Below are 20422 nucleotides of genomic sequence, written 5' to 3'. Positions count from 1 at the left end.
TGTGCGTGTGTGTGTGTGTCTCACAGGTGGAGTTTGTCCCTGGTGAAGCAGTGTGTGAGAAATTTGGTGCGTTCTTGTTCCTGGTGAGGTACTTTAGGCTGGAACGGGAGGTTCATTTTCCTCCACACTGTGCTCATACTGGACCCGAAACCACTCTCCTCTTTCAGCTCGTAACTCTGACGAAACATATAACACAGAATCAGTTAAGCGTGTTGCGCATTCAAGGGCCTTATATAGAAAATATATCTTTGAAAAAAATACAAGTGGCCCTGTAGAAATGAAACCCTTAGACATTATTAGTTTGAATATCAGCATAAGGATGAAGCCTGCCTCCCTCATTACCACCACCTTTAACCCCAAGCACTCCAGTGGAGCTGCTCAGTGGCCAGCAGAACAGACTGTGGTCAGACTGGACAGCTTCCTAGTGTGACTGTGTGTAAGTGTGCACAACTTCCCTGAAGGAATAAAGGTAAAAAACAAACAGAACTGAGCCACATACAGGAAGCTCCTCTGCTCTCTCGGTGTCTGTCTCTTCTGTCCACAGAAATAACAAGAATACAGCAACAAAGAGCTACTTAACATGGACCCAGTGATCTCACCGTCTTGGTGGGGACTTTAATCTTGAGAAACTCAGCCTCCCGACACAGTACTGGCCAGGGCGCGTGTAGACGAGTGAAGCTGGGGCCGTGGTTCTTTAACTGAAAAAACAAGCAAAGCGTCATGTAAAAGATATGATATATGTTCACATTTAATGCAGCCTGTAACCTTCAGGGAGAGAGAAAAAAAACATGTCTTCCCAGACTCGTGGTCAGAATCAGTGGGCACAAGTTAAGGGGCCGCTCACATGCAGCTGTTTTTTACACCCAAAATGCATTGTTGTCAATGCGGTAAACGTGGTAGGCACACTCAATAGCAAGATCGACAAACAACCCCCCCAAGCACCTCGGACAAAAAGATGACGGCAACACGTTTTTAGACGCAACGTGAGAACGGCTCTTAATTCCACAGTAGATGTACATCTCTATATAGATTGAGCTTAAGATATATAAAATGGGTTTCTTCAAATTGATCCTCCAACAAGATGTGAGGCACTGAATAAAGCCAAAATGTCATTTTTATCCCGTAAACTTTTAAGTTTTGGGAAATAAGTTACTAGATTGTTTGGCTGAAACGACCTGCAGTGTTACCAGACCATCTGTCAGCACAGCTTTGCTGTTCAATACAGTCCACAGACCTCCGTATGTGTTGCCACTCAGCTGCATTTGCCTCTAGACAAAACTCAAAACTGGCCTCTGGAGCTGTAACTCAACATGTCCCATTCCACACTCCAGGTTGGTCTTTACAACTGAACAGTCAGCCTGACCCGCTGAATCGCTTTGGCCAGCAGCACTACTGCTATTTATGAAAGATAGATGTAGCCTCGGTTCCTGAGGCACAGCCGGGAGCTGTTTTCTCTTGCAGCCTGTTCCTGACACATTGGAGGCTTTTCTTTTTTTTAAATGTTACCAATCATCATCTCCACCAAACAGATCGAATGTATTTACTGTATTTCATATAAAAATCCTGACTCATCTAGCTTGTCCTGCTAATGAATCATGGGCCAGTTGCCCACACTGTAATTATCATTTAACATTAAGATGCATTAGCAAAATTTGATAATTAGCGGCTCCAGATAGCGTCGAAAGCTAAGTGATTGAATTATGAATATCAGTGCCACAACCCAAAGCCACTTCTGCCTCTCTGTAGATCACTAAGGAGACAGAAAAAAAAGAAAAGAATAAAGTGTCAATTGTGAGCAGTAGTGAAAACCAAAATCTATTCGGCAGCCGTGACGGAGCAGTGTGAGTAAGAGTGTGTAACCAGAAATGAGAGAGAGCCGGCGGGTAACCTTACCCTCCTCAGACCCCTGTCAGCTCCTGCTAGGGGAGGGGGGAGGTTGAAAAGAGAAAGGTGGTATGGCAGATGATAGAAACCTGAAACGATTCCCTTTCTCCTCTCTCGACTCCTACTCTCCTGAGATCTTTCGCTCCCCCTCACCACATATATTACTGTACCTTCTGCCGCCCGCTAGACACCGTCTCACTGACTGATTGACTGACTGGCTGACTCACTAACTGTCACTCCTGCTCCTCTTAGATTTCATTATCTTTCCCCCCTCACGCACATCCACACCGTCCTTTGTCCTACTCAGGGACACGACGGAACGTAAAGCCACCTGAGCTTTAGACCTCTTTTAATCAAATAGATTTTCTCTTTTTTTTTTTTTTTTACACAACACCTGTGTCCATAGGACAAACGTTTGCAGGTGACTTGCGGGTTTTACTTTTAAAACAACGTTTTTAAATCGACCGAAGAAACTAAATGATGCCTGGAGGGTTGTGGCGTCATTAGAAGAGGTGTCACTATGCATCTATCTGGATTGATATATATATATATATCGATTCAATGATCAACAAACCAACATCATCGGTGCAAAGTGAAAACATCAATCCGTATCATCATCTTCAAGATGCGCCTTTATTTTGAAATTCCCAAGGCACGTCAAATCCTATTGTAGTTGCTCTTTGTGAGCTGATATAAATGTAACTGGTTGTGTTGTATGGGCACATATCACATCGATTGTAGGTCACCTAACTGAATATGAATAGTACTGTGGCAGACTTTGCATATCAGCAAATATTGTATCGCTGTCTAAAAAAAACAATATAATATCTATCTATCTATAAATAGATTAATGCCAAATGAACCATACATCCTAATATAATCACTGCTAACACACAAAACCACGGTAAATACAACTGCTGAACTGTATCTCACACAGGTGGTATTTACAGCAAGTGTTTCTCCAAATTAGACTACATTTCCCAGAAGTCCTGTTGCTTGCCTCCCCTCCTCCCTCTTCCTGAAGAACAGAAGTTGTTTGCACATCCCCCACGTGCAATCACCAAAACTCTCACATTCCCTCAGACTGTGATCTGATAGAAGAAAACCGACGGCCGACTTCCTGATGCTTATTGTAATCGCAAAATGAAGACATTAGCAATTAATAATGGGTTATATTTCGCATCTCCACCTCCTCACTCACTTGCACCCACCTCCAACCGACACCCATTCTATTCTCCTCCCCTCCCTTCGTCTTTATCGCTCCATCAAAAAGCAGGGGATATAAATACCTTTCAGCCTGGAGAAGGTTAATTAGTAGAGGGATTTCCAATTAGCTCTTTATCTCTGTAGGGGGGGGAACTAGGACGCAGCCAGGGGCGTCTTTGAATGGGGGGGGGGCATTGAATATGAGAAGGTGATCGGGCGACGGGATGGCTGAGCAGAGAGTGAAGTGGTGAGAGAAGAGAGAGAGTACAAAGGAGTGTGGTTGGTGAGAATGAGAGAAAAGAAGGAGACGGAGGGCGAGCGAGCGAGATGGAGACTGCGTGGATCACACAGAGAAAAGGACCAATGAAGACAGAGAGAGAGACACACCACGACAAATATGGCATGGAAGGTGGTTACTAGTAGAAGTTATGAACTGGGTTCAGTTGAGCTCCTCCAGACCTGCAGGTGGTCGGCTGTGGGATTCACCCGGATATACAGTTTTCTACGACTACAGGCTACCTGTTGCATCACACAAATAAGCATCCAACTCACAAGATCATGCAAAGCATTTACTTTCAGTGCATGGATAGCATAACAGAACTGAAAAACTGAAAAGGACCAAAATGTAACTTGATAAGAGTTTGGGCGCATCCCTATTACGTGGAGTTTGGAGTTGCCATAGTGACGATCATGCTTACACTTCAAAACGTGTCTTTCTGTTGCCTTTCAGTAAATGAATAGCTTGTCTGTGAAGGAGTTTTATCTTGTAACTGGAGCAACAGGGGACGCATCTCCTCGAAAAGTCCAAACTAAATTGGTCTGTCTGTCTTCTCCCAGTGCATTCTGGGATAGACTCCCACCACCACCCCGAAGCATGGGTTGTATTAAGAGAGCTATGAAATCTCTTGTGGCCCAGAAAGCATTTTCCCCACAGACCACCACTATAGAAGAGACGTAGGCAGGACAGCTGTGAGGTTCTCAGCGCCGAGGCTATGGCCACGTGTGTGACGTCATCCCCATGTATAGTCTGATGTGTCACAGTTCAGCTCCACACCCTCCTCACTCTTCTTGTCAGTCACTCCCTCCTCATCAGTCTAAACTCCCTTCACCTGTTCACTCACCTGCCTCTGATCAGTAATCAAGTCCCTATATCAGGGGTGTCCAAACTTTTTTCAAAGAGGGCCAGATTTGATAATGTGAAAATGCCCAAGGGCCAACAGTCCCTGCTGACATTATTTTGAACAATACAAGTAGCCTATACATACGTTGTTATTTAATCATTTTATTTTCAATGACAGCAAATAGCAATGTAACCAAATGTAATCAGCTATAATCACTATTTTAAAGTGATTAGTGACTCATCTAAAACATTTAAAAAAGGAATAACTTCAATAGAATCATTCTATACACTGTAGCTTCTTTACATTCTATTAGAATGTAAAGAAGTTACATTGTTGCCTTTTCTTTTCTTCCCACAAGAACGTAATTTTGTCAGGTTGATAAAAAAATGTCACTTTACTTCCTGACATTGTTATTTTACCACAGGGGTGTCCAAACTTTTTTCAAAGAGGGCCAGATTTGATAATGTGAAAATGCCCAAGGGTCAACAGTCCCTGCTGACATTATTTTAAACAATACAAGTAGCCTATACATACATTGTTATTTAATCATTTTATTTTCAATGACAGCAAATAGCAATGTAACTAAATGTAAGCATTCATGTATGAACACATCTCAACAACTGTTCTGCCTTTCTTTCACATCTTGAAAGTCAGATAACACAAAGAACAAGCCATCTAAAAGCTAATTACATAGAAACCGATCAATATTCTCACCTCAAGACAATCTTAAATATGACTTAGTGAGGGTAATGAAAAGTTGTCTAACATTTAAGTTCAACACGCATGAAACAGGCTCACGAAAAAAATCAAGTTGTCTCTTAGTATCTGATGATAGCTCTTCAGTGTTACGAGCCAGGCAAACATTAGCAAACTCGGTCTTCTTCTCGGGGCAATTATGTTTTCTGTTATTTTCATAACACAGTCTTTGATAAACTTTGTCATGTTTAGCAATTCCCATGGCCACTTGGTAGCTTACTTTGATGATGTTTTCATGTGAAAAGGACCGCTGCTGTGTGGCCAAGTTATCTTGGAGTTGCTTCACTTTTCTAGCTCGGTCGCTCTGATAGCTTGTTGTAGCATTAGCATGTTTGGTCTCGTAGTGTCTCTTTACATTATATTCCTTAAACAAGGCAACAGTCTCATGACTAATTAGGCAGACACAGTTGTTTCGGTTTTCGGTGAAAAAAATATTGCGATTCCTCTCCTGGAAGCGGCGGCCCTCATTATCGACTTTCCTTTTGTTACTTGCAGTAACATGACAGGTCAAGGGTCAGAGCCAATTTCAAACAGCCAGACAGTTACAGAGTGGTGCTGCCACCATGAGGTAAAAAGAGGAATTGCATGTTGAATTTGTATGATTTATTCATTCCGTTTTGACTGTGCTGGCGGGCCATAAATAATGCATTTTAAGACAGAAGGTGCGGGCCATATAAAATCTGACCTCGGGCCGTGATTGGCCCGCGGGCCGGACTTTGGACATGCCTGCCCTATATAGACTCCTGCCTCCCAGACACATTTGCCAGATTGTTCTTTGGTTTTCCATGCCAGACTCTCCAGCACGCTCCCACGGATTGATCGCCTGTTACCGACCCTGCCTGCCCCTGTTCTACCCGCCTTGCCTGACTCCCGGTAAACCCACCAGCCTTCTGATCCTGACTCTGATTAAACTCTGCCTGTTGTATCTAGAGGTTTGCAATAAAGCCAAAGATCCCTGGAATCTGGTGTGTTGCATTTGGGTCCATATACAACCCGTTACACTGATGTGCATGTGCAGTGGGCTATACAACGCATTAGCAAACCTGGAAGCTAACTCTCTTGGCTAATGTGCTTGCCATTAAGCGATTTCTACTACAGTATACACTAATATATCCATGCCCGTCGTGAATAAGACAATGGACGGCTCAAAAATCTTCTATCAGATAATAAACGTAATTGTTTATCACGGTAACGGTACATATCATGACATGGTAATTGTTGGTAAATTCAATTAAGAAATGGTTTACAATAACATACCGTCCTTCATGACATTTGATTGTGTTATTTATAGTAAAATAAATGATTTGGAACTTCCATACAAACCAAAAAAACAGCGTCCTCACGTGAGACAACGAAGGTCTTTCAAAATGGACGCATTAAGGTTCCTTAGGACAATAATTGTTTCAAACAAATTTGTCTATCATAAAAGAAATAACACAGACAGGTGTAGCACACACAGAGGAGTGTGCTCCTCCTCCTCCTCCTCCTCTTTTCTTGCAGTTCATTTGTGGGGAGAGAATCATTCTGCTCATTCTGTTTCCCAACAGACTCAACTCTGCAAAGGTCCCAGCTCCGCTCCTCCAATTAACAGCTCGCCTGGATTTAATCAAAAGTGTTCTGGAAGAGGATGTCCCTCAGAGATCGAAGGTCAACTCAATAATCCTCAGACACAGGCAACAAGTTTGACATTTACGCATCCGATTAACTCTGAAGTCAAACAGGTTGGACACGAGAAGGAGAAGTTAGGTCGGTACAATGCCCACATTAATAAAAAAAGATATACTTTAAGAACTTAAATATGTTCAAGATATGAATGTATTTATGCTAACCAGTGGTTAAACAGTAAGTACTGACTCTGGAAATCACAACGTCATGATCTTTGTTGACCTGGTCGCCGATAACAGCTGGATGGTTGGTTGGTTCATTCAGTGCCACATTTTCAACGAAGCCAAACTGAGGAGTCCTATTCAACTAGGCTGAATATTTTTAAATGCTAAATGATCATTTTGGGTGGAGTGAGATGGAGTAAAGGGAGATTTGGGGTTCGTCATTCAATCCCAGGCCCACAAACGGTGTCAACCAAGATCTTAGATTAACAATAATCCCTAAACAAGTACCACGACGTCGGTGATGTAAATTCATGTATTTCTAATTAGTGGAGAGAATCTGTTTCCATTGCCTCATTCTGGTGCAGACGCATCACCAGTTTTTGGACGCTGGTGCAAAAAGTTAAAACAAAGTTACCCAGCTTTAATTTGCTCCATCATTTTATGATCCGCACGCAGACTACGGCGACAAAACGCATCACCCCTTTCTGATCATATCCTTGTGAGCGATTAAGTGAGCGGCAAACCTAGTTATTATCAGACAATGTTCCTTCTCTCAGCCGGCGCCGCCTCCATCCGCAATCCCGCCGATGGAAGGAGTGTAATTATGTTTGTCAGTCACCATGTAAGAGTACCCCTCCACACTAATGAGGGATCCTGGAACACAAGTCTCCCCTCTTTATGTTGGGCGCGCCGATTCGATCGATACCCCTCAAATCCCTGAGATGAGATGAAGAGCCACCAGTCAGTCAGCTGATCCCATCCTGGCTTAGGCTCCGTGGCCACACTGTCAACAATCTGATTATTGCTAGCCCGCAGACCACACACACACACGGCCAACTGGCTGCCAGCCAGCGCACACACAGTCACATGTATTGAGGGAAATAGGGACACGCACACACACACACACACACACACACACACAGAGCAAACCCTAATACTGTAGAGTGGTTTAAAGTCCTCCCGTCCTGCATTTTAAGTGAAGATAACTTTTCCGTGAACATTGTGAGCCCACTGCTCACGATTGTATCATTGTTGCTATTTCTAATAATATTGGGGATTGGAAATGCCTCCAATGCAGCAGCTCATTGACAGTGCAACACGAGTCACTCGCCACCCGATCTGTACGTTTTGCCCGGTCGCTGCTGCACATGTGCAAACTACAATTACACACCTGTGGTTAAAGGCTGCCGTGCACCCGGGAGCAATTGAACGGGCCGGTGGGTCAGCACACACGGTCCCGCTCGGCTGAATGAAGCTAACAGCTAACGTTAACGTTAACGGTGGTTGCGTTGAGTTGCATTGTGACGCGTTCAAGCTCCGTCCGGTAGAACATTTTTCACTGGGCGAAGGGGAATTATAACCAGACTCTATCATCCGTCCATTATCTGAACCGCTTATCCTACTCAGGCGCTGGAGGCGGTCCCAGCTGACACGATGCGTTCAAATGTAGTCTTGTAGTTTTTGGCGAGAAACCTTAATAAATAAAGTTTGTTTGAAGGAGATGCTTTCACAGCAATATCACAGCAATATGAAATAGATATAAGATAAGGTGGAGTTATGACACTAGCACTTAGTAGCTTATAATATACGTATATATACAAATATATAATATATATATAAATAAAAATATATATTAATAAAACATACGTATGTGTATATATATAATATAGGGATTATATATTAACGCGCTGGTATTGGTTCTCAGTACTTGATCAGAACATCTCTATTATTAGGGATATAAACCATTTCTTGCAGCTTCCAACAGCTGATGCCAGAGACTCCTCTCAGTGTAGAAGCCAAAGTGCAGCAGTAGTTCAGTTGGTAACAAGTGGAACTTAACTGCAGCCCCACTACCAGAACACACAGCGCACAGAACAGGTGCCAAGCGCCTACAACTCTCACACACACACACACACACACACACACACACACACACACACACAAACACACAAACCAAAAGCAGGATTGAACTACACACTCTCACGCGCAAGCAGCGGTTGCAACGTAACACACACTCTCAGCGAAGCGATTTGCACATTTGCACATTGCACAAAATTACCCGTTTCGGGCTTAATTAGAAAACCGATGCAAAGAGGTCAGCGCAGCAGCTGTGTTGGCTACAGCCGCTGGAATACTTAAGTCTGCCGGCTCACAGGCCCTCACGTGGACACCAAAATAAACACAATCCCAAACTGTATTTACATTACGTGAGAGGAAGTAACTCTAACTTATAAAGAGATACAGACAAAATGCTTTTCTGAGATCAGTTCAATCAGCCTGGTCTTGTAAAATATCATGCTCGATATATTTAGAGCATGCAGGACTGTTGCCAGTCTTTACGCCGTCCACAGGATCAACACAGATCCACACTAATGGCTGTCAACATTGTTGGTTGAAGGTTCCCTTTGTCCTAAGAATTGCTATCTTTAAATAGCACTTTTTATAGTATTATTATTATTCTGGGGTCGGTTTTTAGAAAGATTTGGTGTTGATGAAAAAAAATCCTGTCATGTTTCTTTTGGTGAGCTTCAACTTCATCACCTTTTTCTTTGCTGGTGTACTTTGTCCATGTTTAACATCCTATGCTGCCACTATTTCCCAATGCTATCTATAATTTAGACTTTTTCTCTTTGGCAAAACCATTCTACTATAAAAAAAACTCTAACTACATATATTTAAGGCTTGACCCCTTGGCCCAGGAGCCCAAGGCGTCTAAACCAGAACCAGCATGGCAATAAAGAAGCCAGCATGGACATGTTTATATGGATGCCTAATGCATTCAATTGAGAAAAGAAATATTTGCTCTGTTTTTATGAATTAACAAGATAATCTGAGGCAGGTTTTCAAGGAAAGAAAATCCTGATTTGATTGTCTGAATGAACAATATATCATAAAATCCCAAGAGAAGCTCTCATTTACTCAAGAGCTCGATTTCTTAGAAGCAAACGTCTCACATCTGTTTAGTTTAATCCAGCTTTGTTTTGGTTTGAGTTCCAGACATTCAGTCTGGCTCTGTGGTGTCTCTGGAGACAATCAGGCAATTGTGCTTAAATTGCACTCATGTCATTCTTCATCGGTTTCTCAGTGCTGGATTAACCTAAGCAGGCGGGACATTTTGTGGGACATTTTGTGGGACATTTGCTTCCATGAAAATAAAGCTCTCATGTATATTACAGGTTCTTGCAGGATTTTAATTCATTGAAAAGCTTTTACAGAATTACCGAGATGATAATGAGCAGATTGTTTTTATGAAAACTTTTCTTGGAAATTACAAAAATAATCTCATTAAATCCGAAAAACAGAGCAGGGTTTTTCTCAGAATTACTGAGAAAATCCTCTGGTTAATTCATAAAAACATAAAAAAAACAATGCTTTTCATTCCAGATGTTTATGCCCTTTTCTGTAGGATGTTTAAACCTTGTGCTCACCATGTCCTGGACTGACTCTGCCAACTGCAGTCATATCGCATGGTGAACCCGGAGTGTAATTTGTGAAGAAATTGACCCATAAATGAGGGTTTGGTGGTACTGTGGTTAAACAGATCATATTTATAAGATTCATATGATCTGTCGTCACATTTGTGGTTGAGAGGAAATACTTTATTCATATGCTTTAACTGAGTCTGAGCCTACCTGTGCATCAGATTGTATTGCTATACAGTGTGTTGGAGGTATTTTGTTGATTTAATGAGAGTTATGACACACACTTTTAGGTGGTGTTGCTATTATTTTGTCCAACAGCAGCAAGGTGTCTAAGGAAGGCAGAAAAACGACGGTACATGAAACGTAAAAGATACATTTCAGAGTTGAATAGACAGCTCCTCGTGACACTAGGCTCTTGCTGGCGTAATAGCCACCTTACATCCTCAACAACACATCGAGTGAGTCTCACCCACCTCTTTCCTCTACTGTACCATCTGAGCCAGGTTCCCATGTAGGCGCTCACCTCAAATAGCTCAAGACGGAGTTACATCAGATCCTGTGTCAGTATTTATCTTGAAAATTCCTCTAAACTCAAGTATCAAACTCCAGGCTGCTGGTTAATGCCTGAAATGATACTCCTGGTTGCTTCTCCGGGTATTGTGATCCAAAAAGATCAACAATCTTGATTAAAACACAATGCTTTAGCATCTTTATCCACTGACTGACCAGCATTGTCTACTTATGCTCTATAGTTTACTTAATGCGGCACAAATCAATGTTTTTAAGTTAACAACAGGACAAAAGAGAAATAAGAAATGTGAAACAGTGGGGCTCTCAGTGGGGCGAATCCACAGAGAAGAATCAGCCGACTCTGCGGTTCCCCTCAGCTCTAAGGAGAGTTTGCAAGAAACAGCACTCCGTATGAATATTAATGCTACTTCCTGTTTGTAGGTTTAATTGTTTCCTAACCTGTTCACCGTATCAACTAAGGTGATAATACGCCAATGTTAACGGCTTGTTATGCTGTCCCTAAATAGGTTTAACTGTCCACTATTAGCTAATGTCAAGATGTTTGAACAAACAACTAGTTTCAGACCAAGGTTGTTCATCAGGAGTTTCCCACAGGGCATTTAATTAGGGTTGCTCATTTAGATTTTTCCTTTCTGACTGATAGCCGACCCTTAACCGTTGACCGACAGAATTAGTGCCTAACAAGCCGCTCAGCAATAACCGATGAACAGACATCACGTTATAATATTGGACATTATCGTACAGTGCCTTGGAGAAGAGAAGAAGGGGAGGACATGGACGTTGGCGTGGCACATACAGGCACACTCACCTCTCTGTCTCTCTCTATCTCCAGGCCGGCCTCCAGCAGGCTGGCCTCAAATTCCTGCCTGATGAGACGCATCTCGTGGTCGGCGGGCTCCGTTGGCTCGCTCCCTCCCGCATCACCGAGCTCCATGAAGACCTCTCCGACTCGCGCATCCTCCCCTCCCGGTACGCTGCCTCCTCTCCCGGCCGCCGGCACCGGCACCAGCACCGGCGCCGGCACCGGCACCGCCGCCGCATCCGAGCCCGCCGAGGGGGGAAAGTTGCCGTTGGAAACGATGGACAGCCTGTCGTGTGACACTGAGGTGCTGGCACGAGATCGTATGGAGCCGTGCCGCCGCTGGTGGAAGACCAGGACGTAGTCAACTTTCCGCCTGCCGTCAGAGAAGTAAAGGCCCTCTTCGCTGCCCTGAGGGCTTGAAGGTGGGCCCACGACCTGAAGGGAGCCAAGGGAAATCAAAAAAAGAATGTAAAATATACAGTAAGCTGCACTGCAGTAGCACCAACTTGCATTCATCATTTCAAGACCTGACGATCAATCTAGCTAATACGCATTGTTTAAAGAGCGCACGCTCGGGACCTTTACGCAGCAGTGGCGTTACGTAAGAACCGTTTGAATGGACTTAAACATCTACTGCACTGTCAGCACACGCAAACAGAAGTGGCTTTTGGCAGGTTCTCAAAAACACTGAAGTGAGAACCTTCAGCAGCAGAGTGGGCAGTCAGCTCACCTCTGGCAGTTTTATTCTTTATTTAGACAGAGGGAACGTAGAGAGGGAGACTAAACACGGAGGACACAGGAGGGAACGCTCTATAGGCTTTGGGCATGATGAGAGGGAGCTTTCTTACTTATCAGCAGGGCAGCTTGCTGTGCCTTTATGCTAAGTTACATTCTACTCTATTTGTTGGTCACAGCTCTATATATCGCATGAAGGTCACTAGGTTTTTATTTTGTTGAGACAATAAATAACGCAACATCACTTATATAAATTAGATGGATAAATAGATGGGCACATGACCAAGTTTCACATTTAGTAGACCAGGCTAGCTTTCAATGTCACTGTGCAGTAGCTTTGCCAATTGAAACAGAATGAATGCTAGCGGAGGAGGCTTTATCTATGCTTCCAAAATATGTTTCAGATGTGTGGGAAAATCTATCTTTTAACCCTGCAATGACCGGCCACTTGGGCGCAGCAGTGACAAGTTGCGAACACAGCATTGACATATCATCATCTTATAAAGCGATGTGGTGAACGTGTTAGCAAGCAGTTGCGTACGTATACAAGCCAGCGAGTTTTTAACATGAGCATTCATTTAGAGCCGTGTTCCTGGCCACCTGGCAAGCGGGCGTCCTATAATCACTTTCTTTTAGCTCTGCCTTTGGTCTCCACCGTGGTCTCATCCAACTTCCAAGGGAAATATCTGTCTCTTTAGTGGCTGAATGCTACGCTATGTTCAGCAGCTAGTTTCTAATTGTGTCTGTCTGCTGTGTGGGTGCTGAGGTAGTGTACCGTGGCTTTTTAGAGTTTTGAAAACAGATGCTTTCTGCGGCTGAAAACGACCCTATGAGAGCCATGAGTTGTGGGCAGGACAGCGAAACAATACGCCGAAACTCTCTTCTGTAAAGCCGATAACCTTTCTGTTTTGAATTGATTCGTTCTTTGTCGATTCACGAACAACCCGTTCTGCAATGTTAAATTGTGTCAGGCTGTCATTTGATCCATTGTTAGCGTGTTGTAGAGGTGTGATGATGTTTGATAAGCTAGCAAACAAGTTGAATCAACCTCCCACTATAGAATGGGAGCTATGTAACAGTCACAGCTTTAAGTCTTGTATACCATCATGGATATATCATGTCATAGAGATATGGCCATAATGCTTTGTGTTGCTTCCAATTCCACATTAGCTAAAATATTTAAAGGTCCCCTGGTACCCATGGTCCTCCCACGCAGGTAATTGCATTTATTTAGACTGATTGAACCTCTTCTAAGGCGTGCACACACTGTGCCTGATTAATATCTTCCTTGCACTCTTTGGGTAAAACAATTTACACCTTTCGAAAATGTTTACATGGGTTGTGCCCAAAAACATGGCATATATAGAGAAGGGAGATGCACCGATACTGATCAGATATCTATGCGTCCTATATTGATTCAAATAGCTGGATCGGTTATTGATGACCATACTGTAGGCCCACTTGGTATTGAATACCATTATTTAATAGATAACAACTCAGTACATTTCTATCGATGTATCTATTTGTTACATTTTGTTTTACAAAGTTAGGAGAGCAATAATGAAGTCAAGTCAAAACTTAAAAATCTCTTTATCTTGTGTTAAACAAATATCTTATTTTACCCATCCAACCAAAAACACATTCAAAAAACCCAGTGACTTCGAGACGAGGGAACCGGAAGAGCATAAATGCTGACTCATTTCCAGGTTTTAGGACTCATTCCTGCATTACTCTATTATTTACTACAAAATGTACTACATTTAATGTTTGTCATTATATTTGATTGTGTGGAAATCATGCCCTATATAGCACACTCAAAAATCCCCACATGTAAATACCTCTCATGGAATAAGCCATTGAGTGTTTTTTTAATGAAGAATAATAAATGAGTGAACCTGGGAGTGATTTTAGACACAGTTTGATGACCTCACAGAATTCCCATCATAGCTCTAATCAGCAAACGTGTTCTTCAAACAATAAACTGTACACTCAGATAAACTGTCAAATGTCAAAAAAATAAAAAATGTTGAATATTTTAGTACCTGTTATCAATTGAACTAGATTCACTGTGACGTTAAATGGCGCGTGGAAACGTCTACTGTCAAGTAAAATAGTAATATCCACTAGAAGTTTTTGGAAGTTCTCCACAGCTGAGACATACATGTAGGCTATGCTAACACATGGCTGTTAACTATTAACTTCTGGAACTTTCCCCAAAGGGGTTCTGTCCGCTGACACGTCTTCATAAAGAAGAATGTATAGCAAATATTCCAACATTTGTTTAACACCTAGCTAGCGCCATGTAGGTTCCAAGGCGCTCGTGTTGGTCAACAAAATGTCACCTGGAGGTTGTCGGAAGGTTGTAAATCTTTTACAGAACCTCGCTTAAAATCTTAATAATACACCGTAAAATATTTCGTCGTTGGGTCGTATGTTGCCTGTATATTGGGGGTCTGAGTCTCAACATTAGTAATTACAGAAACACTTTCTGAACAGCGGTTTAGAGTGAGCTCACCGTAAACAGCACCACCGAGTTTGCAACAATGTCGCCAAATGTAAAATAGCTGTGAAGAGGATTAAAGTGGGTCGCGAGTCACAAAGCTAATTAAACAAAGCACTAATGAGAAAAGCAACAGAGTGGCGGCCGATGGATACGGTTGTACTTACAGGGATCTTGTCTTCATTCGGCGAGATCTGCATGTTGCGCTTTAAAGACACACGGAGAAGAAGAAGAAGAAGTAGTAGAAGTAGAAGAAGAGAGGGAGTGAAAGTTGGCGGTTCTCGCGGATAAAAACAGCCCTATTCATCATCACCACCTTCATCCCCATCATCCCCGGATGACACCTGGGGTCACTCCAGTTAGTCCGCGGTCCAAGAGGGGCGACGGCTCATCTGCACAAGAGTTCATCGTTGTTGTCAAAGAAAGACGTGTGAGATTTAAAAGGCTGCGCGTGTGGACTGATCGCATGCTGGTGATACCCATCTATTCCACTGTGTGATCTGGAGGATGGCTGCGCACCGCCGGCGCTTTTGGCACGGAGCATCCCACGCTGTAAAAAGTGTCTGCCTTCAGTCTTGATGCTGAGCATCAAAAATGACGTTTTAAAAATAAAAGAAAAAACGGATTCCTGCCAAACTGATGTAAATTTAAATGATTTCTCTGTGTGGTTTAGACTGTATTTAGAATGTCGGTTTCTGATATAGGTCACATCTAAAATGACCTTTTACAGTAAAAAAAATAAAAAGTTGATTTGCAATCTAATGTATTTTATAATACAAAATAAAAATATGCTCTTATTTCGAAAAATGGCAGATTAAGATGGTTATCTTTTGCAGTGTGGAGAGAGGGAGCAGCCTTGGTTGCTCACAGCCCACTGATGTAACCTGGAGAGAGATTTCCTGTACACCATAATCACAGAAGCAACCAAAAAGTACATTCCCATTCAACGAAACGATTGAGAGTGCAAGTTAATTGTATGGCAGCGTAATGTTGAATAGGAGACTATATTTCTGTCTTCCTCAGAATGAGCATTCATCACAAGGCACCGCTAACCACGAACCTATTTCTAATATCAGCCTTCACCCTCAACTGAAGTCTTTTCCCAAAACCAACTTCAAACTTGGACTCACGTGATCACACTTTCTGTTCAAAGGCACGTTCAAAGTTGGTTCAATTCTCCAAAATATCTGAGCTGCAGCTTTTATTTTGAAAGACTACAACAAGAATAAGCATCTTCAAAAACACATCTTGGAGAACAGCTCCCTCCATCATAGTAGAACATTAAAAGTAATTTTAATGAGATTTTTCTTCTATGTTTTGCTAAGTCATAAAATGATGCAATGCAATGCAATGCATTACCCATGCAGGAAATATTACATAATTGACTAATTTTTACAAGTTGCTCCCAGCGTGTGTGAGCAGGCTTTAACTCAAAAGAGGGAAAACAGCACTTTAATGCGTTTTGTTTTGTTTTGGCCTATCAGCATACTTTATGTGGTCCTTTTAATCACCTGCAACAAACTTTGCGATTCCTCGGCACAGGGCTCCTCCTTACAATGGACAGGCTCCAGGATGCTGTAGGACATGGGTTCCAGTCCCATCCCGGACATGTCCTTGGTCAGGTGGTACAGGGCCTCGCTCTGGATAGAGGAAGACTCGCTGAGCGCTGTGGCTACTCGCATGAAGCTCGTGCCGTTGCTCCATACTTCTGGAAGACATTGATTTTGGAAATTCAAATTACTGCAACAAAGGCTTCAGCATCTCGATTGGTCATTTGGTCATTTAAGACCTCACCAGGAAACTTCATGCTGAGATACAACAACAAAAGGAACTAATTATCCAGAAATTATGTCTTGTGATGTCAGTCAACATCTTGGACATGGAGTTGGTGAGGAGGTACATCTACAGACAGTTAACTCTGGGTAAATATTTCCCACCCAGGGACCACACACACAGAAGTGAACCAGGGAGAATAGAGCCTCTTGGATGATTCAGCTGTATTGATTCAGGTGTATTTTCACATCTTGTCCTGTGCAGCTTTCGTCCATTTATCCAGGCAAAGACAACAATAAAATGAACATTAAAAAAGGAGAAAGTCCCTCCACAATGAAATGATTGAGACACTAGCATGACTATTGCATGACAATGTTTGCACATTTGGTGGCTAAGGAAAGAAAGGCCTCCTGGGAGAAACTGAATCTTAAGTTGTGAAGTGAACCCTGGCCACCAGAGGTGAAAGCAAATGTCTCTGCTCCAAAGGCCCACTCTTCTCCAGCAATAGCTTGACATTTTGGGGGAATATGCTTTTGTGCTTTCTTGCTGAAAGTTAGATAAGAAGATTGGTACTACTCTCAAAATTAGCTTCGCACAAAGACTGGGAAAAGGGAGAAACAGCTATAGCTCAGGCCATAAGTAAGACAATCTGCCAACCAGCACCTCTGAAGTTCACTAAGTAACACCTCATATCTCCTATTTAATTCAAATTTGTTAAAAAACAAAACAATAGGAGGTGGTATGGTTTTACAAAAGGTTATGGAGATGCTGAAAAGCAGATTATTTTACCTTTTACCTTTGGGAAAAGCCAGGCTAGCTGTTTCCCCCCCTGTTTCCAGTCTCAATGCTAAGCTAAGCTAACTGGCTGTACTGGCAGTTGCCCTATATTTGAGGGCACTGATCCTCCTTCTCTCTGCAAGAAAGCGAAAAAAGCGTATTTCCCAAGATGTCAAACTATTGCTTTTAACAATGCCATCTAGATGTTCTTGAGGGGTGCCTTGCTCAGAAGCACCGTGACATCTGTGATTAAGGGTTTTTGTTGTGGGAGTTTTCCTATCTCCTACCTCTTGGTTATGACACGGTCTCACGACTTCTGGGTTTTGAGGACCAGCGTTTTTACCGCTCATTGTTATCTGGAGCCACAGATATGCAAAGTGGCCCGGTGAAGCTTTGTTTCACACTGTGCAAATTGACGCGTGCGTCAGTCAATCACAAACCCTGCCTCGAAGCACTTTACAAAAGGACAAGCCTACGTGGAGCCAACCTCTCAACATCCAGTCTCAAAGCACAAAGAACACAATATAATACGAGGAAAGGAAAAGCACAAGCGAGAAAACATTGAAAATGATGTAAAAGTATTATTTTGTACACAATGCTGGGACGGGATGGCAGATTACTTGTTGCTCAATACAAAGCCAATGTTTGTATTGAGGACTTATTTTTTCCAAACCGTTCCTCTCGGGGGGGTTAAAGTGCAGTGCTGACAAAACAGACATTTCTCCATCTTCATCAATCTGACTGCCGCGTTGTCAGGAGCCGCAACAGATTGCCGTTTTTTTCTTTCTTTTGTGTAATAAGGTTACTATGTGTGTGTATGGTTATTTTAGGGACAGCTGTAGCCATAGTAACACACCGGGCCACGTGCTGTGCTCTCATTTCAGCACCACGGACAGCTCTCTCTGTTTCATTCTCTTTCTCTCTCTCTCTCTCTCATCCGCACGCAGTTTGTGTGCAACATTGCGCAAAACACCGTTTATGAGCTATTTTCATATAATGTCTCGATGGAAGCCCTTTCGACCTAAAAGGAGAAATATTCCATGTCAACAGTTGTGTTTCTCTTCCTCACAACTCACTTGACAGCAGCACAGTATAGCCTGGAGGTTAGAGAGGCAGGCCTGGAACTGGAAGGTCGCCAGTTTGAATCTGGCAGGAGGGGGAGTGAATGAGAAAATCCCTCCTATATAAAGCAGGGCATCACATATTAAAAAAATATGGCTCTGTTGAATATTTCAAAATAAAGTAGATTAACCAAATTAATTTTGTCCATTTGGGAACGCTGATTCATCCACAGAGAAGAGATTGCCCAAGTAGGGTTTGGGGGGGACATATTTTAATTTATCTACTATTTCATACTCTTGCTATGGAAATATTGGTCATTGCATCTTTGGGTAATCTATCTGAACTGCTGCAATGCAAATATGTAAATTATAAGTAATTCTATAAAATTGATATACATTTTTCATTTTTGCTCACAGGTTGCCTTTTGTCACATTTATGCTGTTCTTTTATCAAATCTAACACATTCCCCTCACACAAGGAGAGACAAATTAAGTTGACCACCCTTCAAACGCAGGCTGGCCAATCACAGAGCAGCATGGGTCTCTCAAGCGATGGTTTCAGTTTTTCTTCATTTCCGTAAAAAACCTGCGGAGCTAACATTAGCAGATTACATTAGCCTCTATTTGAGCTATGGAGCTGTTTTGTTCTACGAGTGGGTCCCCGTTTGGTTTCACTAAGGCACGAGGATGCTCATGTGGGTGATGCGATACACAATCTCGTTTGACACTGCTCCACTGATGTGCAGGTAATGTACAGGTAATGCACCAAGAAAGACAGCAATGCGCTAACAAAGACGGGGAAGAAGTAAGCCCTTAAAAATCGGCTTTCCAAAAGTTTTATTAGGAAGATAATGCATTCCACACATTTCTGACACACACAACATGGAACACTGAATGTAAACATAACTTTTGTTTGTTGACCAGAAAACTCCACAGGTCACCTTTAAATCTTATACGATTGTACGTACGAGCAGGTTCAATATATAAGTTATACAAGTGTGATGTGGACACCTGAAGCCTCAAGAGCAACATTTTCAGAAACGTTATGTCAAGTAGTTAAACTCCTGAAATAAAACATTTGCACATAGGTTTTCTTTTATGACAGAGAAGGAGATGACAATTCAAGACGTTTTTACAAGGTAATTGTTTCTTTAATTTGGAGGAAAAAACATAACAGATTGTAAAATAGCTATTCTAAGCTGATTCATTTTATGTGTTCAAACATGTCTGGAGGGGGTCTTTAACTTTCCATGCAGCACTGATGGAACTTTCCACATGCGCTATTCTGGGTAAAACAAACTATGTAGTCTGGCTTGGATGCCAAATCAAGGCAGTGTGCGCAACAGCTGGGAAGTCATTATTGGCTATCAATCGGCCATCAAGGATACGGTATTATAATGACTTTGGAACATAAAACCTCCAGGAGGCTCGATAGTAAATCCTGACGTCCCAGAGCTGCCAAATCATTCTCCATGCCGCAGTCAATATCTCCAATTCATTCGCCATGTCACTCTGCCTGCATTGTGTCAAAATGTTTCCCCCCGGAGCAGCCCAGTGAAATGTTGACGCACGCACAAAGTCACTTCCTCTGAAGTCACCTCCTCAGCTCGGGGCACTCTCTAAAGAGGGAGGGCTGCTTCTTTTGTCCTCTCAGGGTTTATGAGAATGTTAGCACTACCCTGCTGTATCAACAAACTAAAAGGGCCATTTGAAATCACTCTTCCTCACCTCACTTACAGTAAAGCACAGCGGCAGTCAGCCGTGCAGACTGACCCAGATTACTGCCCTGTCTGAGGTTTACTGAGAGGGAACACATGTCTAAGATAAAGTCATCTGCAAAAAAACCCGGATTTGTTGTGTTCAAGTGTGGCAAAAAATAGTTCCTTGCTGAGAACATCGAGGGGGACTGCATCAGCACAGAGGGGTCCGAATGAATAATCAAATTAAAACTACAGCAGCCTCACATGCAACTGTACACCCTGCCTGCCTGTTGACGGCTGCCCCACACGGCCTGCTGACACACAC

General features: G+C 42.6%; 1 protein-coding gene across 1 annotated transcript in view; it reads right to left on the bottom strand.

The window, feature by feature from the left end:
• Nucleotides 1-14986, bottom strand: part of ano2b (anoctamin 2b) — a 57959-nt gene extending 42973 nt beyond the window's left edge. The window contains exons 1-4 of the mRNA XM_076076206.1: nt 14954-14986; nt 11558-11986; nt 600-698; nt 25-176 (exon numbers count right to left, since the gene is read on the bottom strand). Coding sequence (XP_075932321.1) covers nt 25-176; nt 600-698; nt 11558-11986; nt 14954-14986 — 713 coding nt within the window. The remainder of the gene's footprint in view (nt 1-24; nt 177-599; nt 699-11557; nt 11987-14953) is intronic.
• Nucleotides 14987-20422: the final 5436 nt, after the last annotated feature.

The sequence above is a fragment of the Anarhichas minor genome, unplaced genomic scaffold (assembly GCF_050575085.1).
Source record: "Anarhichas minor isolate MPS153535 unplaced genomic scaffold, ASM5057508v1 ptg000055l, whole genome shotgun sequence".
Classification (NCBI taxonomy): domain Eukaryota; kingdom Metazoa; phylum Chordata; class Actinopteri; order Perciformes; family Anarhichadidae; genus Anarhichas; species Anarhichas minor.
This window is presented reverse-complemented; position numbering and strand designations above follow the sequence as displayed.